Source organism: Diadema antillarum, unplaced genomic scaffold (assembly GCF_040938485.1).
Source record: "Diadema antillarum isolate AM-2024a unplaced genomic scaffold, OU_Dant_1.0 seq00001116_RagTag, whole genome shotgun sequence".
NCBI lineage: Eukaryota > Metazoa > Echinodermata > Echinoidea > Diadematoida > Diadematidae > Diadema > Diadema antillarum.
In genome coordinates, this window is record NW_027271930.1 from 832,897 (window position 1) to 853,804 (window position 20,908).

Genomic DNA, 20,908 nt, shown 5'->3' on the forward strand with positions numbered 1-20,908 from the left:
GGCAAACTTCAGGATGCCTCATTGAGAAAACATGCATGGGTAGTAATGAAAACAGAGATGCCCTGCACGTATAAATCACTGATGAGCACTGGAATGACAGCTATAAGACAAAGCTGCTTCTCTGGTTCGCATTTGATTGCAAACATGGATATATCTCCCATCTAGGAAAGATTTGACAGAATGATTCTCGACATGATGCATCGAAATACTACCCCCCCCCCCCAAAAAAAAAAAAATAAAAAAAATAAAACAAATACATGCATACATACGCAAAAAAACACACAAATACAGACAGAGAGATAACCTCCACCCCCCCCCCCCAACAATATTTCTGATTAGGGAAGGGTATAGAACCTTCAGGATTATACGCACCATTGAAAAAAGAAGATCCCTATCAAACTGATACAGTGGAAAAGAGCTGATCTTAATGAGCAAATGCCTGGATTATAAAAACATGCAATTCTCAAGTCTTCAAAAAACTAGAAATGTCGCTATGGCGACTGATGCCTCCACCATAATGCATGATTCTCCCAATAGGCGTATAGTACAATGTCTTCACAATGTGTGATCCAGGACAGTTTCACATGACTGGCAAAATATTGAAATGACATGTTTGTCAGAAATGTCTTGAACTGGGTTTGCTATAATTTTCTAAGAGTGCAGGTACACATATTTGGGGAATTGAGAATTTTCACTTGAATTCTGACGGACCTTTTTATAAGTTTATGCATTGAGTAATTTCCAAGGTATGAAGAAAGAGTGTAATGACGGTACAAAATATTTTTTTCCCTTTTTTTTTGGGGGGGGGGGGCATTGAAACCTGGCCTTTGACCCTTAACCTCTGACCTTTGACCTTCTGGCCTGGAGAATCTCCATTAAGTAGTGCATGTATTATGTTTTGAGACTAATAATGCAAGCATTGCATATACTAGATGAGGGAAATAGTAAAATTTTGAGGAGTTGACCTTGACCTTTGACCCTTAACTATTGACCCATGACCCCTAAATTCCCTAGATAATCCCTGCCAGTCAGTACATGCGTATGTAACAAGTTCCATGAAGATACATTGAACCATTTGCGAGAAAAGTGATATTGCAACATTTTCACCTAACCTTTGACCTTTTGACCTTTGACCTTATGACATGAAACTCTCTCTGGAGAATCTTTATGCAGTATTACATGTCCACACCAAGTTTGAAGAAAATACCTTTGGGCATTGCATAGATATGGGGGAAATTGCAAAATTCGTAGCATTTGACCTTGACCTTTTGACCTCTGACCTCTTACCAATGTCACAAAAATCTACTCAACTAATTGTCCCATCATACATCATCCTTGGACCAAGTTTGGTGATAGCTGCTTCATCCAGTTTTGAGTTATCACGTAAACAGATAAATTTTTGGATTTGACCTTGATCTTTGACCTTTGACCTTTGACCGATTTCACTGAAAAACTAACCATGTAATTGTTTCATCATACATCATCCTCCAACAGAGTTTGGTGAAATTTGCTCCATCCAGTCTTGAGTTATCGCGTAAACGGATACAATTTCATGATTTGACCTTAACCTTTGACCTTTGACCTTTAGCCAATTTCACCCAAAATCTAATCAAATAATTGCCCCATCATACTTTATACTTGGACCACGTTTGGTAAAATTCCAGTAAATATTACTCAAGTTATCGCGTAAACGAAAGCGGACGGACGTACGGACGGACGGACAACCCGAAAACATAATGCCTCCGGCACCACTTCGTGGCGGAGGCATAAAAATAATAATAACTCCCTCAATTAGCTAGATTATCATACAATAGCAAGAGGCATTTATAATAAATAATGAACATATGCTGGGGACATATACTGTTGTGATCGCGTAAGCGTTTAAAGTAATGTTAGTCATGCTCCAATATACTATATGTGCAAATGTAATTTTAATGTGTGTGTTATTTTTGTTTGTTTTCCAAAATACCAATGAAAATCTGTTCAATATGTGTGAAGTCTGTTTACATCTGTGTCTGAAAATTTGTGTTTCAACTTTGGTACTTTTTTCATACTCTCTTGTCAGCAAACAATTTATCTGTATGAAAACTTTAAGCTATCATGATAATCAAATAATATGATGAAGGGATGGCAGCATTTATACTGTACCTCATGACCGCACCTCATGAACTTTGTGTTTCACAGGGACAGAAAAATAGGACCAACTCACAGCAAGAAAGAACCTACCCTTGGGATCTGGTCTCCATCCTTCACATAGTTCTTGCGGAACTCATCCAGAAAGAAGAAGTACGCTGTCTTGGCACGCTTCACATGGGAGCCAGGCCTGTTCCTCTTTCGCCTCTTCTTGCCCTTATCTGCCAGTGGCTTGCGTCCACGCTTCTTGGGGAAGTACAGCGCCGAGGGGTCTGTTCCTGACAAAGGGAGAAACTCTGCAAGAGATGAATATGCCCCAGGGCCGGGGGGAAGAGGCGAACGGGATTAAATTTGAGGGGGAGGAATACCAGAAAACAAAAAATATGACCCACCACCTTGAGTGTTTAGTGTCGTGTGTGCAATTGACTGACCACCCTGCTTTCTCCTTTCATTGAGAACTTGAAATGTTAACTGCTGGACCACAGACTGAAGATGGGTGCAGTAACCATGACAACTTCACACACACACACACATACACACACACACACATATATATCAAGCCAACAGCATTTCCTTAGATGTCATATTGACCAATACAACTCGCCCTGTCCTCCCTTTGTTCCATCCACTTACAAACGTAACTTGCCAGAGCAATGTTTTCTACCTGTGTTCAAATTTCATTTGTGGCAAGTGACTCGTGATCATGACTTCTGTCATAGATACAGCAGCAACTAAAATCATCTGCACAAAGCATTTTGTAGGAGTCTGTGTTCTGATAGACATCTTTTCAATATTTGTAGAATTTGCATAGGAACTTGCCACTTACTACATCACTCTCATTGCATCAGACCCTGTATGAAATATGAAATGTGTTCCTTCATACATCCTTACATCTCGCTGAATTGGATGCGCATAAAGCACCTCAATTTCGGAGAAAACTGTGGATCTCTGGGGCTTTGGCCATGACCTTTACCCTCTGGACTGCATGATCCTACACATTTTGGGTATTTTTGTATGACTGTGATGGTATGCATCTCCTTTCATACTAGAGTTACTGAGGTGGTGGTGGAATACATGGGTGAATCTTGTACCATCATATGGAAAGTGCATTGCCAATGACACCCCCCCCCCCAAAAAAAAAAAATAAAAAAAATAAATAAATAAATGAAATAAAATAAAATAAAAAAAATCATATAATTATGTAATTATCTAATCATGCTCTTGTGTCAACTTGAATTTAATTTTCATACAATACATTCGGGTATAGATCACAGCTATTGAGAATAACATATTTATGTTGATTTAATGTGGCTGACATCTACGTATGGATATAAAGCATTATTGTAATAAAATTGGATAAGTAAAACTTTCCCTTTCTTTCGACTCAAAACGAAGGACAAACAATATAAAGAAAATATAAAGAGAATTCCACAAAAATTCATTTTTCTTGAAAATTACACATTCCATCAACTTGATATGGACATATGTTAAGGCTAGTAATTATTCCCCTGCTTTTTAAAAGCAGTTAGTCAAGTGCTCATTCATTACGCTAGAAAAGTGAAAGCATGTTGAATTTTCTTCATACTTTCTTTATATTGTTGTCCATATATGAGGTCACAAACTCAAGAAGTCTCCTTATCCAGTGGTTCCAACACCAAAACTTTTGAAATTCGGAACTTTTACATAGATTGTCCGATTTTCCTCAAACTTTCACTAATGTGCTCTACTAATGTTGCTACGTTCACTCAATCCACACTTTTCTTTGGATTTTGGTTTCCTTTAATATATATTTAATTTCTGTAACTAAGGCAAAAACAAATCTGGGTGAGTTAAGAAAAAGAAAAGAAATGAGGCTTAGTAAATGTGCACAAACATATCCCTAATATGTTGAAGAAACGAGAGAAAAGAAAAAGGAAGAGAGGAAAAATATATTGATAAGTCCTCAAGACAATAAAAAAAAGGAGATGGAACATACTGTCAGATTTTATTTCTGGACTGTTTTGTAAGAGCCGAGTTTCTCTAAATAATTTGCAATGCAATTAAGTTGAAAAACAAAGAGGAATGCATCACAAAGAAAGAGAGGATAGATTGAGTACAGATATTACCAGAGGGAAAGCAGGAAGAAGAACTGATCTTAAAGCAGCACTTAAATTACAAGTTGGTGCACATTTCAACCTCCTCCTCTTCCTCCTATTCTTTTTTTCTCTTAAAGATTTTGATTTGTTTGCTTTGTACTTGAAAGGGAAACAGCAATGAAAAAATCAGAGGAATCGAATGAATCCAGCAGACAAAATTGATAATGCAAGCGGTCTACTGTCAGATTTGATACCTTTGAATATTCTGAAAACAGTGCAGGGTCTCGGAGGATCATTTCATAAACATAAGAAAAGCAGATAGGATGGTTGCTAAGAGAGAGAGAGAGAGAGAGAGAGAGAGAGAAAGTTGAGAGGGAGAGAGAGATAGAGACGGGGAGAGAAGGAGAGAAGTGGAAAGGGTGAATGAGACAAACAAGCGCACCTATATCTCCTGCCTGAATGAATGGATGAAATATGCATATGACATTTACTCCAAGACTTTGGGAGACATGGATCAAATCACTGCACCCTTATCACAAACACTTCAAAAACCATGAATTGGAAACATTATGCAGCTGAAGGCCAAAGGTCATGAGCTCTCAATGCACAGGAAATCAGAGCTTTGAGCGTCTATGTAAATATATTCACTTACTGTAGAGCATGCACTATAGAGTCCTATTTTTCCCAACCTCCTTCTCACACTCGCATGTGTGTGCGTGTGCATGTTCGTGTGTATCGAAAAGTGTGTGTATGTGTCTGCGTTCGCTGCACATCACACATGTATGTGATATTTTCTTTTCTTGCCATGGATAAGAAATACCATTGTATCAAACTGTGCTTATGGAGCAAATATGTCTGATTGTGTGTTCTCTCTTCTCTCTGTCTCTGCCATGCAACATGGCTACTAGTACTAGGTTGGTGCAGAACACGATTCCTTATGTACAAGCCTATTCTTTTTTTTTTTCTTCTTCTTCTTCTTCTTTCATTTTGCATAGACAAACAATAGACCAAGGTGTATTCTACCACTGCCTGTAACTGCAGAGAGGAAACAGGCCCATAAAAAGAATGCTGTTTGAGGAAATAGTCAACAAAAATGAGAACTCACATTTATTTCTGCTTTGTGTTTTGCAACAAGCCAATTCACACACATAAGGTGTGGGAAGCGCATGGCAGAGTGTGCAACAGCTTCAAATGTGCCGCTCTGTAAATCTTTGACTGATAACAATTGTGTTTGTTTGTCTTTATAAAATCTCCTCTTGAGGTATGCAGGAATAAACATGAAGAATGTGACTGCGTGCATGGCCACATACATGATGAAAATAACAGTAGTTTGGGCATGCAGCCACTATGCATGTAAGGAGTGTTGTCATTTTAAATTCTGAGTGAAGTTTTAAAAATCAAAACAATCTTTCTACAACAAATGGAAGCAGAGGAAGAAGAACTTTGACCCACGGCTGCATTGCCTCAAACTTGCAGTCAAGACGAAAAAAAGAAAGAAAAAAAGAAAAAAAGATTCCAAATCCCAAACCAGAAATGTTGAGTGCATTTTTTAATTTCACAAATTTTGCAAGAGCCAAAATAGGTGAAATTAAAATTCACACGAAAGTTCTGGTCTACACTACATGCACTGAATGCCAGAAGCAATTCTTGAAAATTTAATGCCGCAGAAAAGGCAATCCGTTCAAAAGTTACGAATATCTTAAGTATCTGCGCAGTCACTGCTGGAAGAGAAGACTACTACAGTATATGATGTCACATGCGTACAACTATATAAGGAAAATAAAAAGAGAATTTCACAAAACTTTACTTTTTGAACAAAGTGCACAGTTCTTCGACTCGCTATTGACGTATGTTAAGGGTAATATTATTCCCCCTGCCTTCTGAAAGAGAGAGGTCGAGTGTTCTTTTGTTATGGGAGAAAAATGGAAATATGTCGAATTTTCTTTATTCTTTCTTTATATCGTTGTACTCACGTGACATCACAAGCTATAGTAGTCTTTTCATCCAGCCGTGACTGAGCAGAAACTTCAAAAATTCATCACTTTTGAACGGATTGCCCGATTTTGCTCAAACTCTCACTGTTGTGTTCTACTAATATTGCTGCATTCACTCAACCCACATGTCTATGAAGGTGGAGACGTCCTTTAAATGTTTTTCAGCAAGTAGACTTCTGTGGAAAAGAAGTATTAGGACTGTCATACTATCTGACCTTTTTACTGGAGAAATTTATACTAAGCATTGTTAAATTAGATGTAACAAAAATGAAGAAAATATGAAAACAGAAGCTGATTGCTCTTAAATGTTCTCTTCATAATCCATTTCTCTCAAACTCAGATAATTTCTATTGATCTCCCAGTTTTATATGCAAACCTAATCAAAGTAGCAGAGCTACAATTGTGTAGGTATCAGTATCCAATTTCTGTCATGTTTTGAACTTGGACTATTCCTACAAACCACTGATACAACTTCCAACAAGAAAACAACGCAATGCATTGTCTATTTGGAGTGTTTGCCGAACCTGTTGCTTTTCATTTGATTATGCAATCCAGAATAGAAGCCATAGTTGGTTGACATACTTTCCAGCTACAAATAAGTTGATCAGCTAAGAGCTATAAGGACCATGAACTCTGAATATGAATATACATTGTTATATGAGACATTAATGTATTGCAATGAAAATTTTCACTTCAATTAAAAAGTGATGTTTTAGAAATGTGAATATCATAATTTGTCTTGAGGCCATATCTATCAAAATTATATGAATACACATTACATGGTTTTCCTTTAGATTTGGCTCAATCACACAGAAGATGTAGGCCTACTTGACCATTTTCTGGTCACTGAAGTATTTTACCTACCACTGCATGTAATTGATAGCATGCCTACAAATGTGCATGTATGAAATAACACAAAAACACAGTACCAAAATTGTTCCTCAGTATCAAATTCAAATACATCATATGTGTAAATGTTGTCTCTTCCAAACTTGCAAAATCTATGCTTCCTCTGCTATCTCTGTTGTGCATTTTTCTTATCTGCATAGGAATCATATAACATGGACAGCTGCACATTTCATAGAGAAAACCAAGGTGATGATTAAAGAGTGAGAAATTCTGAGGCATCTTGCAACAATTTTTATTCAACGTACCGTCTTTGGGTCCATTTCCCTCTATCTCTCTCTCATTCCTCTTCCACATAGCTGTCAGTAATACCTCCAAATTGGGATGATTCATCATGCAAGTTATTAGGCCAATTCAATGCTGGCTCACCCCCCCCCCCCCTTCTCTCTCTCTCCCTTTCCTGAGATTGTGCTTGTATACATGTTCTCTGCAGATCTACGTGCATCCACTGAGCAAGTAGTGACTACACACAGTCCAACATCACAGGCCACTGTATGTAACGCCGCTGTTCCACACATATTGGCACATGTGGTATATGCAATACTTGCACATGTCCGATCCATGCATTTGTGAATGTTGTTCTTGTTTTATTTTTCTCTCATTCTGTGTGTTGCTCTATTCACTTGTCTCCTTTAAAGTCTGGTCCATGAAAAAAAATACATCCCAACACATGGAATATGGCACTGATGATGCCGCATCTTTGCAGTCATGAAGAAATTTCTGCAAAAAAGTATAGAAGTAAAGGGCCAAAGAACATGCGATAAGTTTCCGATTTGCATTTGGTGTTTGATAAGAGGAGTAATGCCACCATGCTCATGAGCACTTGGGTCTGTGTGGGAAGGGCTGCTTCACTGTCCTACTCCTGATCATGTGTAATGGAGCTGGCTGTGGCTCGCTCTTCCAAACTCATCATCAATTCATTCATGTTCATCAATTATGATAGAGATGAATATATCTGCTGGTACACACGGCAGTCTGTTAGGGGAGAGGGGGGTAAAGAATTCTGCATGTACTGTATTGGGAACCACACCAGCATTTAATCAATTCTCAATTGAAAATGGCTCGTTGTCATATTTTATCCCAGCTCCTCTCCCTGCAACCCTCTCTCTCTTCATAACATGCTGCCTCAACACACACCACATGCTCTCTTTTCTTCTGTCTATGTGTGTGTGTGTGTGTGTGTGCTACATGGTGTATTATTTTGTAATATCTCTTCCCATATATGACTACAAATGTACATATGACATACATACTCTACATTTTAGCAAACATATTACAAATCTTTGTACCGAAAAAATGAAAAATGGTGGCTTTTGGAATGATATCCAACTCATGAACCACATCATGAGAATTATAAATACTGTATACGCCGTATATTTAGCAAGCCTAATTCTTCGCGAATCAGGACTTCCTGACAATTTCATGGGAGGTTAAATTCACTGTTGTGGGGTACAGTACTGAACCGCAGAGAAGTGTATGCATGCACGTCACATTCATGTTTGGTTCAGAGTTAATATTTTTGCATGTTTTTCACGAATTCACGAAATTTGCAAAAATAAAAACCTCACGAAATATTCAGCATATACAGTACTAAATTTCAAAAAAAAAAAGTCTATAATCTTGTGATGCTTCAATTCAATTGTGGGAGTCTTCTGACTTCTCTGACAGATTATTAAGTTGATAATACACAATATCTGGTGTGCTTATAAGCTATGCTATCTAGGAACAACTCAATAAGAAATTGTCATAAAAATTCAGGTCATTGACAACCGTTTCAACCAGAAAGAAGCTCATCCTATACAAAAGACTAAAAAAATACAGTAGGTGCAACAGTAGAATATTGTAAATGCATGCTGCTATCAGTATAACCTACAACTGTCCCTTTGTCCTGAGGCAATATTATAAGTTATGTACTGCATACAGTAGATTCAAACTATAGTGGATTGGGAAATAGTTATCTCCTGCAGAAATATTTGGAGGGGAACAAGTATGGGATGGCTTGCTTTGGGCAAAGTCCTTTAAAATCTTGTGCCATGTACAACTGCATTTTGGAAGTCTGTTCAAACACATGTCTTTTTAAATGGAATGTGTGACTTGCCACTTTCTTTACAAGAAAACAAACAACACTTAATAATTGAAACAAATTATAGTTTTGATTTACATGCCTAACTGTTTACTCTAACTTTAATGTGCTATTACTTGATTTGCAAACTGCATTTTGATGTCTTCTTTGCTGGACAAATATAACTGCTACGTCTGTTACAAACTTAATCTTGAACAAAGACCTTACTACATGGTATTTGATATGGCAATCTCATTATGATCTTACCATTGACTGATTAGTTTACCCATGTTTCTGACATCTCCAAGAAGGTCTAACTACCAAGACTAAATGAAGAAACATACAAATAAATGCTTAAAAAAGCAATTTTGGTCTTCATCATATGACCTTATTTACATCTGGTCGAAACTTTTCCTTATTAATCCCTTGTTGTTGGATATTTACTTAAAATGAATTGAGACTGAGTTAGCCTTGTGCAATCTGAGACATAAACAATTGACCTTTACATCTGACATATATAGCTTTTATAAAAATCTTTCCATGACCTATTCTCATTTAAATACTTGTGTCAAATGTTATTTTAAAACCTCATTTTATATAGATGTATTTTTTACATTTTATCTTCTTATAGTGGTGAAATTTCACTATTGACATCTGTCATTTAATAAATCTATCCAATACTGAAGCCAAGAGTGGTCATGTTATTGTATATCCTGGGTCACTTTTGCTTGAAATGATTAGCTCATTGATGATTTCAAACATGCAGTATCATGCTTTCACCTTGAATCATCACCTTTGACACATGATCATGTATAGCCAAGGACCATTCTCAATGGGATGATTATGTTGACAACGAAAATTGCCATGTTGCACACATAGTGCATCTTGAAAACTTGTGATGTTTTGACAACTGTAATATGCCTTTTGTGTGTGGCCATGGGGAAGAATCCAAACTTTTCAGTGGCAATCGTTCTCCTAAGAGTAAAATTACTGCAAACCATCACACTAAACTTTGTGGGTTGTGGACAGTTAGAGAAAACAAGAGACCCGGGGGTCACGCGCTCACCTGAATATTGCAATTTCACCTTCCATGCATTCTTGCACACTCTTACCTAAGAACATTGGAAACTTAGGTCTGCATATGGATCCCCCCCCCCTCAACTCCAGGGTGGGGGGGGGGGGGGGGGGGCAGGCAGCCCTGGATCTGCAATGAACAAACTTAGAACTAAAGTCATAAATGTACAAACTCATGGTATTAACTATGCTTTATCATTTCTGGTTCTAGAGTAGATGATTTTAAATATTCCTTAATGTGGAAGGGGGTGGGGGGCCCTAGGGGCCCCCCAAGAGGGACATGGTGCCCATTTGAAGGAATTGAGATTCTATCCCCCTAGAGATGCTACCTACTAAGTTTGGTCAAAATTCATCAAGAGGTTTTCAAGAAGAAAATGAACATGTACAATTCAGGCCCCATTACAACTGTAGGACTTCTCTCCATCCCCTCTCCTGGGTCCCAAGGGGGGGGGGGGGGGGGGGTGTGCACCTGATTCCGCCAATCCCATGAACAAACTTGAAACTACAGTCATCAATGTACTAACTCATGGTATTATCTAAGCCCTATCACTTCTGGTTCTAGAAGATTTTTTAAAGATTCCTTAATTTTAGGGGGTTTGGGCCCCCCTGGGGGCCCCCCAGGTGGGCCATGGTGCCCATTTGAACAAATTGAGATCCTATCCCGCTAGGGATGCTACCTACCAAGTTTGGTGAAAATCAGTCATGGGAATATCAAAGTGAAGATGAAAATGTACAATTTATTATAGGCCCCATTAGGACCCCTCCCCACCCCCTCCCCTGGGTTCCAAGGGGGGCACCGCTGATTCCCCCATGAACAAACTTGAAATGACAGTCGTCAATGTACTAACTCACAGTATTAACTAAGCTCTATCACTTCTGGTTCTAGAGAAGAAGATTTCTAAAGATTCCTTAATTTTAGGTTGTTTGGGCCCCCCTGGGGCCCCCCAGGTGGGCCATGGTGCCCATTTGAACAAATTGAAATCCTATCCCCCTACGGAAGCTACCTGCCAAGTTTGGTGAAAATCGGTCATGGGGTTCTAAAGAAGAAGATGAAAATGTAAAAAGTTTACGCACGATGGATGACGCATGACGGACGCCGGATGCCGGACGCCGGACGAAGAGAGATCGCAACAGCTCACTTGAGCCTTCGGCTCAGGTGAGCTAAAAACAAGAGACCCGGGGGTCTCGCGCTCACCTGAGTATCGCAAGTTCACTTTCCATTCATTCTTGCAGACTCTTACCTGAGAACATTGGAAACATGTGGTGGAGGGTAGCTTTGAGAGCTGGCATGCTACCTGTCAAGTTTGGTGAATACCCATCAAGGGGTTTTCAATGATTATGAACACGCACAATTTACATCACTATTTGGACCCATCCCACCCAACTTCCTTGGGTCCCAAGGGGGGTGGGGAGGAGGACACCCCTGATTCTGCCATGAACAAACTTGAAACAACAGTTATCAATATACTGACTCTTTGTATTATGTTAACTTAGCTCAATCACTTCTGGTTCTGGAGAAAATCTTCAAAGATTCCTTACTGGGGTGGGGGATGGGACCACTGGGGGGCCCCAGGTGGGGCATGGTGCCCATTTGATGGAATTGAGATTATATCCTCCTAGGGATGCTACCTGCCAAGTTTGGTGAAAATTCATCTTGGGGTTCTCAAGAAAAAAAGATGAAAACTCACAATTTAGGTCCCACTTTAGGCCCCCTGGGGCCCCCCAGGTGGAGCATGGTGCCCATTTGATGGGAATGAGATTCTTTCCCCTGAGGGACGCTACCTGCGAAGTTTGGTGAAAATTCATTATGGCATTTTCAAGAAAAAGATGGAAATGTACAATTTGGGCCCCATTAGGACCCCTCCAAACCCCCCCTCCCCTGGGTCCCAAGGGGGGCACCCCTGATCCCGCCATGAACAAATTACAGTCATCAAAGTACTAACTCATAGTATTAACTTATATCACTTCTGGTTCTAGAGAAGAAGATTTTTTAAGATTCCCTAATTTTTGGGAGTTTGGGCCCCTCTGGGGCCCCCCAGGTGGGGAATGGTGCCAACTTGGACAAATTGAGATCCTATCTCCCTAGGGATGCTACTTGCCAAGTTTGGTGAAAATCTGTCATGGGGTTTTCAAGAAGACGATGAAAATGTAAAAAGTTTACGCACGACGCACGATGCACGACGGACGCCGGACGAACGGCGATCGCAATAGCTCACTTGAGCCTTTGGTTCAGGTCAGTTAAAAATGTAATCTGGGTCTGCAATATCTGTGGCAATGAGTCAGGTAGGTTTTTGTTTTTGTTTTTGTTTTTTTGTTTTTTGTTTTTTTTAAATACCGACTTTCACCTTAATACTGCCATTTTTCACTGGCAGTGTGAATGACCTTACAGAAGTTTCATTTGGCTATTGAAACTGATACTATAGCAACAGCAGCAATTAGGATAATTACACACCAGCAAATGGAAAACCGTATCATATTTCTGTGCTGTGGGCCTAATGCTCTTTTTAGAATGTTGTGCATTACATGATGCAAATGAATTAATTAGAGCCAAAATAAGCTATGAGGAATCACTGACTAGAATTCTATAGAATTGTCAGAAGTGACACAAAATAACTAAAATAAAGCTTGATAGGATCATGTGATGGGGGATTATGGCACATGAAATTTTCCACAGTAGCCTCATGGTGATGCAACAATGGTGCTTATAATTTGAACAATGCTATCTAATTTACTTCACTATTCAAGGCATAATGGCCTATGGCTTTCCTTCTAAACATCTGTGGAGGAAGAATGATTTGTACACAGCTAAGAAAAGACAAATGATAAAAGATTTGACGAACATGTTGCTGATGAATATACCTGTGGAAAAGTCAAAAACTGAAAGTGCTGAATGCAACTGTTTGCTACATATACATTGCAATCATCACCTTGTGACACACACAGGCTGAGTAGAGCAAGCTTCCTTTACTCTTCTCTCTATCATTCCTCCCTTTCTTCTTCTTTTTCTTCTTTCTTCTTTTCATACTTCTATTGTGGTCACCTACAGGCAGGGGGGAGCAGCTTACGCGGATTCTCAGGATTAGAGCTCTTGGTCTCTCACCATGACATTACCCACAACTTATTAGACTAATTCCAGATTCTTCCAATGAATCCTGCTGATATGAGAACAGAGACAAGGCATGGCAGTAAGTCTGTGTGTGCATGTCTGTGTGTTTTTGTGTGAATCTTGGTACATGTATGTATGGGGGAATGTGTGCAAAGGTGGGTGTGGAGCTCAATGAGAAAGATTTATTCAACTGAAACTTCTTCCTTAAAGTGGATTTCCAGTTCTTTCATGACGGCAAATAGTAGGGAAAGTCCATGGCCAAAGATTTTTTTTTTTTAAATATATACCAAACAATCTGTAATGACCTTTTGTTATATCTTGTTTCGATTTGGTAAAGTCAGCCATTGTCTTAATTTCACACAATTCTCATATCTCAGTCACAATCTCATTCAGTCAGTGATTCACATCTACGCCATCACAATTCTTATGACCAATAATACTTGATAAATACTTGAAAAGAATCAATTCAAAAGAAGAAACATAAATATATAGCGTTTAGTTGAGATGATGGTAACCTAAGAGTTTTCTATGACAACTTCTGCTCTACTGACAATTATCCTATTTCATCTTCTTATTTCATCATCTCATGTTGAGCAAAAACAGGAAAAAAGTGACAGAAAACTCTGAGATCGAAGCATGCTACAGCATAGTGAATACCTCCAAGAAATTAAATGAAAACTGTTACAAAACATTCAGAAAAGCACAAAAGAGCATGAGAAGACATGAGAACACATCAATCACATCATAACAATCAAGTTGTTCAGGATGTATACAAAACAAATGTTACTCATACCATTCTCACAGCCAGGCAAAGAAATATACGACAGACAAGCAAATGAGAAGTACATGAAATAATGAGATTAGCTTTGAATATTATTTTCAAACATCCAATGACAGATTATTGATAAACACTAACCTCCATGCATTGTCCGGGGAACAGACGGCTGATTGGCTTGGGCCGTTAACGTATTGTACATTAATCTATCTGTAATTGCAAACAAAGGAAAGACACACACCATGATGTGCAGATTTATACTGAATTACCATTGTCGAAATCTCATCACAAGCATACTTGAGAAAATGTTTACGACAGCAAGCAACAGGATGTTAGAGAATGTACCTATATGAGAATGCTATAATATGTTAAATCATACCAATGATACTAAGGCATCACATTTGCAGAAGTTGAGATGAATTCTGAAACAAAAATAACCAGTGTCACGGGGCCATTCATCTCACATGGAAAGCATCCAATACTGCAAATGAGTTATCACATCACATTCACATGATATTGAGTGCATAGTATTCCTTCTACATTCACAAAATGTCACTTATTCTATAATTGACAAAATGGTGATTTTCTTCATCAAAGATTCTGCTATACATTACAGTCACACTGTGCCTACAAAGTTTCTATGCCATGCTCAGTCGTTAAAAATACATACCTAACATTAATTCATAGTGGTCAGAAAGGCCCAAAGGAAATGACCTAAATTGTTGAAAGTGATTACAATCTCTTCATTCAATTAATTTCTTGATAACTTTTATATTTTCTTTCGTTGTGTGTGCACTGCATGTCAGTGGTATACATAAGTATGGTACTTCAATTCTTTTCATGGAAATTCTGTCATGCTGTCATAAGGTATCTCTTTAATGTAAATGAAATTTCAGAGAGAAAAAAAAAAGAGTAATTGCTATCTTTAGATTGCAATACCTCCAACGTGTCAAGGACACAACAACAAATGTAAATATGTCTACATGTTGACTGAGCAGAGATATTCATGGCTTGATAACAATTTTTCTTTTTGTGACTGCTCACTGGACAAGGTTTTCAACTCAACTGCATAAATATGGGGGTGAGTTTGCAAACATGAAAAAAGTGGTTGGTGTGGAAAACAAGCATTCACAGCACAGATAATAGCAATGAGTAAATGTGCATCATGCAACTTTAATAAAAGACACTCAGGGTGTTGGAGTCTACCGGAAGATTCACAAAACGAAACTTGTTAAAAGCTGTGACAATATCAATCATTCAAACATATGAGGCCAGCCAATCAGCAGCTTTTGTATTTATGCATGTACCTACCTACACGTACCTACCCTATTGCTTGTTCTCACTAACAATTAAATATGATTGGTAAATATGATTTGAACAGTCCATGCAGTATAGCACAAAACAGTACCAGCTGGTATTAGCAGCAACACAAATTTTCAACTTGATGTGTGTTCATCTTTTTCTTATTTGATATTCAGTTGGTTCTAATATGAATTTTGCTTTAAAAAAAATTGTAATCACAAAAAGGATTTCATTCTCTCTCTTCTAAAAAAAAATGAATAAAAGATAAATAAATAGAAATAAAAAAAGAAGATGGTATTTCAATTCTCTTTTTTTTTTCAAATACTCTTTTCTTAATTTTTCCTCCCAATGACCACATAATGCCACAGTCTGGCCATTAGTCTATTTTTCCCCTTTTACTTCATCTAGTAATTCCACCTGAAACATACACTGCATCATCTAGACTCACACTGTCATTTTGCTTTTTTGCTGTTGTTGTTGTTGTTTGTTTTTCTAAATTTTGCAACTTGATATGGCTTGAAGATATGATGGTCAAGAGACAGACCCTGTATCACATAAACATGAGGCCAATGTGCACCATCTTAATCATTGTCTATTCCTTGGCCTGCCTTTCTGACAAAATTCTCAGACTAAGCAGTCATGAATTTGTTAAATGTACATGTAGTCTTTTCATATAATGATCAACCAAAGTCTCCCTCTCAATAATGAAATTCCACTTTTATCTGTCGTGATTTTGCTTCTGGCATGCCACTGAAACCCTGAAATCATGAGAATATCTTAACATTTCTTTACAGGCTGTGAATGGAATGTGACAAAAGAATCATTATTTCAGCATCCCTGCATTCTCCTATATATTTCTTATTCTAAGCTACATAAATGCCTAACTCCGCTAAAAATGACAATCAATTGCCTTCACTCAGAATTGCAATTCAATGATTTTTTTTTTTGATTTTTTTTTTGATTTTTTTGATTTTTTTGATTTTTTTTGATTTTTTTGATTTTTTTGATTTTTTTGATTTTTTTTTTTTTTTTTTTTGGGGGGGGGGGGGAAACATAAAGAGAAATCTACATGTAGCAGGAATATCACAATGATACATGTACCTGATTGCACTGAAGGCAACTGTCCATGCTTGCATCCTGTCTTTTCTTAAACAGTTACCTATTGTCATACACCATAGCTCCAGTAACAATGGATTCCATTTTCCCCTCCACATCCTTTCAATAACAATTTGGGAACCTTACTGTAATGGAATTAGATGGAACCAAAGGATAATCATCTATCCATGGATTTGTATGAGTTTCACTGTTTCACAAAAAGTGGAAGCTGTTCTGTGCACAGTACACAAATGTTTTACGGTGCACAGGCTGTAAAATTTGTTTCAGTAATGCAGTCTGCAACTTAAATTACATCATCACATAAACAGACAAAGAAGGCCTTTTTAATTCTAAAAAATCCTCATTGTTGTGCAAAATAATCTCTGAAGTGTTAAATGTGAAGTGAAATGTACAAAATATTTATACATTTTTTTTTTGTATATTGATCCCCCTCTCCCATTTCTATCATTTACCCTCCTTATCAAGATTGATACAATTTTCACTAATCATGTCATGATGAAAACATTAGGATAGCAGGAAACATGGCTACAAAGGCAAACAAGAAAGACGACTTCAAGCCTCCACAGAAGATAGCTACTCGTCACCCTTAACAACCTCTGCGAAAGGAGCTTAACCAGTTGTTGATCAGAAGTGATGAAAACCTCTTCTGTCTAAAGCTAATTTCCTGTATATGGAAATGGTAAATTCTGGTCTATTTTTACAGCAACATTTTTTCCCCTCCACTGATGATCTCAGCAGCTGTTTGCAATTAAAGCTGACCTATTTTGAACATATGTACACAATGCACCCTTACCCCATTCATTTATTTCTGTAAGATATGCTCTCTTGTATGCAAGAATGTGTCACCATGTATACACTGTTATTCTGCAGTTGAAAAGACACACATTTATTTTAAGGAACCAAACTTATGGAAAACCATAGAAGCTAGCATGTTACATTATTGATGAAAAGAGATTGTCATAGCTTAGGTATGTCTAAATAAAAACCCCATATTAAAGAGAATTTTGGTGAAATCCAAGTGAATGTTGTGTACATGCAAAATATAGAAGAACAGACAAATTTGGTTTTGACTCTGTGGCCATCTGTCATTCACATTTGCGGTATTATACAGGGCAAGATGAACACAAGCATTTAGTCACAAGACATGCTGACATCAGCTCAACAATGTATGCACTGCTATCATTCTCAATTAATGCCATGATGAAAATCTGCCTTCCTTTCAGGATAAGGACTATAAAAAAATCCAGAAAGGTCAATGTCTTGCTCCAGAGGCTTGCGATAAGATTTTCAAGACTGATCTGATGAATAATGCACCATTAAATTTCAAGGGCAACCTTGCAAAGGAAGTATAATAGTTCAAGAGCTTGCAACTTATCTTCCTGCGAATCATGAGGGCCTCAAAGCCCTGACATTGACGTGAAAAGCGCATTTGTGTATTGCACAATGGTTGTTTGCATGCATTTCTAAATCAAAAGTTCCATGTATAATCATTGACACACACACACTGCTTCTTATCTGCAAAGACTAGGCAAACTTACAAGACTGCAGTACAGATAAATATGGCTTTAATGCTGAAACGATTAAAATACCTTCCAATATTTCAATGTTCATGTCCAAATCCAACTGGATAACTTATGCCCTTTTGCCTACTTGCAGAAGCATGCTTTTACGATGCTTGATCCCCAGACATTTTTTCCTTTTCAATGCACTGATTTAAACCTCTCATTCAAGCTTTGTCTTCACTAATGGTTCAAGAGCATATTCTGTCCTAAATGATAAAAAATTTGGTGTGTTTATTATAATGAAAGCATCTTGAAGTACTATCTTAATCATATGAACGTTTTAAGTGCATTATAAGGTTTTACTTACTATATAAATCTTGATGATATTTACTAAATGAACAAGACTGCAAAAGCATATTGTGGGTGCACACAGAACCAAGGAACCCATGCCAGGTTGACAGTTATGAAATGATGTCAAGAATTTATGAAAGAGTTACAAGATGCAAGTAAAATGTTCAGGGTAACATAACATGCTGAATAGTCTGTATTTGAGATCTGAAATCACAATAGAAGATTGACATGGAAGAGACGGGGATGGGGGCGGGGGGGGGGGGGGGGGGCAGACTGAATCAAAAAGGCACTATAAAAATACTCACGTTGATAATTCTGGTATGCTCCCAGTTGTGATGCCGCATAGTCTCCAACCATGCTATCATGATCTAGGAGGGTATAAGAAAAATTATACAAATCCATCAGATACTGCAAAGAAGCATGCTCCAGCGATTAAAAAACAGGTTCCCTTCCCTGGCTGTTCTATTTTGGCAAATAGCTTGGGGGGAAAACAATGACAATGCCTACCATCCTATTTAATCATGAATTATTGGAAACATTCCAGGTCATCTCATCTGGATTAGCCCTAGAGTATAAAAATAGGTGAAAAGCAACTGGATGAAGGGGCACCATGCTTTTTCAATCTTTGTCTTTTCAATGTTTTTTTTTTAATTCTTTCAAATACATTCATATCTGGTAAGTATATAATATAAGTCCTTATGGACATGGGAACCCTATATTACAACTGATCCTTTGAGAAGCAGAAGGAAATGTCAAAACTAAAACCAAATATTAATAACATGCTTTCGGTTGCAGACCCAAAATACCATCCATTTAGTACATGTAGAAAACCGAAGTCATCTGATATACACAGTGTATTTAGGTGCACAGTCAAGATCACTCTCCCTCTCTCTCCTTTTCCATCTCTCTCATTCGCTCGTTTGCTCCATCTCTCCCCCTCCATCTCTCTCTCTTGCTCTTTTCATTCATCTGCTATAAGTGTAAGCAGGTGCTCCTACGGTGGTACACAGCTAAGAGAAAAGACTGATGCTTAGTGCAGCGATGCTTAGACCTTGTTCACATTCACACCAAATACAAAAAATAAATGGTAAATCAGAGCAGTACAGCATAGACAACTAGGCATTACTGACAGAGAGGACAAGATACATCTAGTGCCAGCAATGGATTGTTAACACAAAGATATTCCTTTTTTTTTCATACAAAGAAGCAACATATTTATTCTTCTTCTCTTTTTACCATCATTAAATCTTTATCAATCTGACTATGATTAATAAAGCTGATTGGTCCACTGTACTATCAAAAGAAATCTGAAATGACTTTGGTATTGCCTATAATAAAACAAATCACTGCACTTCCTAAAAGCATAAGCACAAAACAGAAACAATATTCATATTTCTAATGATATTTGAATGAAATGTGGATATACTCTTCACCTCATGGAGATAGATATCAAATTTTATTTTCTGTTTAAAAATAAGTGCTTTGCATGCATTGCATCTTTAGGAAGTCATATTTTTCTCTCTTTTTGTATCCCAATCAAATCTTGGTTCCAAAGTGCAGTATGAACACAGTCGGGACTGACTCCCAAGCCAAGCCGCAGCATATTGTATTACACCAGGCTGGGCTTTTTTCCCCCATCTCTCTCCTTGGCAATTCTTTGTGCAAATGTCACAGAGAAAAGGTTAGTTAGCATGAGAAAAGGGTGAATGGCTGCATGAGGAGGAGACGGTGTGAATATGTATTGGCATACACATCTCATTGAGAAGACATCAAAATGTGTTGCATATATCTCAATTCTGATCTAGTTTGGGTGTAGCCTGGCTTAACATCTCTCTCAACGGCAGTAATCTCCCTTTGCATGCCCTCCGAATTTTCAGAAAACAGAAATTTGTATCACAAATTACAAACATTTTCATCATGAGGAGACAATACACAATCTACATCAGTCTCCAGATTTTTACATTCTAGCCTTTCTGTGGAGCAAGTAGAGTGATTGCCTTCAGTGGAGAGGAAACCCATCTTTTAAGAGAATGTCACATTAATCAGCATAAATCTTCTCTTATGATATACCTACATGTCCAACTCTTTTCTTTTTTTTTTTTAAAGCTAAATTGGTTTAGTGCTGTATGACAACTCTTTCAAGTTTGGCTTCTTTGAATACATGTTTGTTTCTCATTAGATTTCCTACGGACATTCAGTGCTGTAAATGTGATGTAAATGTGATCACCACTTGCACAACTGATATTTGCAGATTATCTTTCCCAGAATAAAGAGAAATGATGGAGCCAGACAAAAGAAAGAAAGAAAAGAACAAGGCTATCTAACCTGGTTTCATCAAGATAACTCTGGCATAAGTGTGTAAATCACATATCCTTGTGAATGAGACTGATGTAGAGACTATAGAGAGGCATGCAATCACCTCAACATGCACATAAAACTTGTGCATAAAACTTGTGCATGTAAAATAGTGTGCATGACTGTGTAAGGTATCGCGTAACTTGAGTGGTTTGCA

General features: G+C 37.8%; 1 protein-coding gene across 3 annotated transcripts in view; it reads right to left on the minus strand.

Moving 5' to 3' along the window:
• LOC139743858 (uncharacterized) overlaps positions 1-20,908 on the minus strand; it is a 66,748-nt gene that overhangs the window by 18,911 nt on the left and 26,929 nt on the right. For 2 of the 3 annotated variants that reach the window (XM_071654318.1, XM_071654320.1), the window contains 3 exons: positions 18,702-18,764; positions 14,267-14,335; positions 2,227-2,429 (listed from right to left, as the gene is read on the minus strand). In XM_071654318.1, the coding sequence (XP_071510419.1) occupies positions 2,227-2,429; positions 14,267-14,335; positions 18,702-18,764 (335 nt within the window). The remainder of the gene's footprint in view (positions 1-2,226; positions 2,430-14,266; positions 14,336-18,701; positions 18,765-20,908) is intronic. The other variant, XM_071654319.1, reaches the window with a different exon arrangement.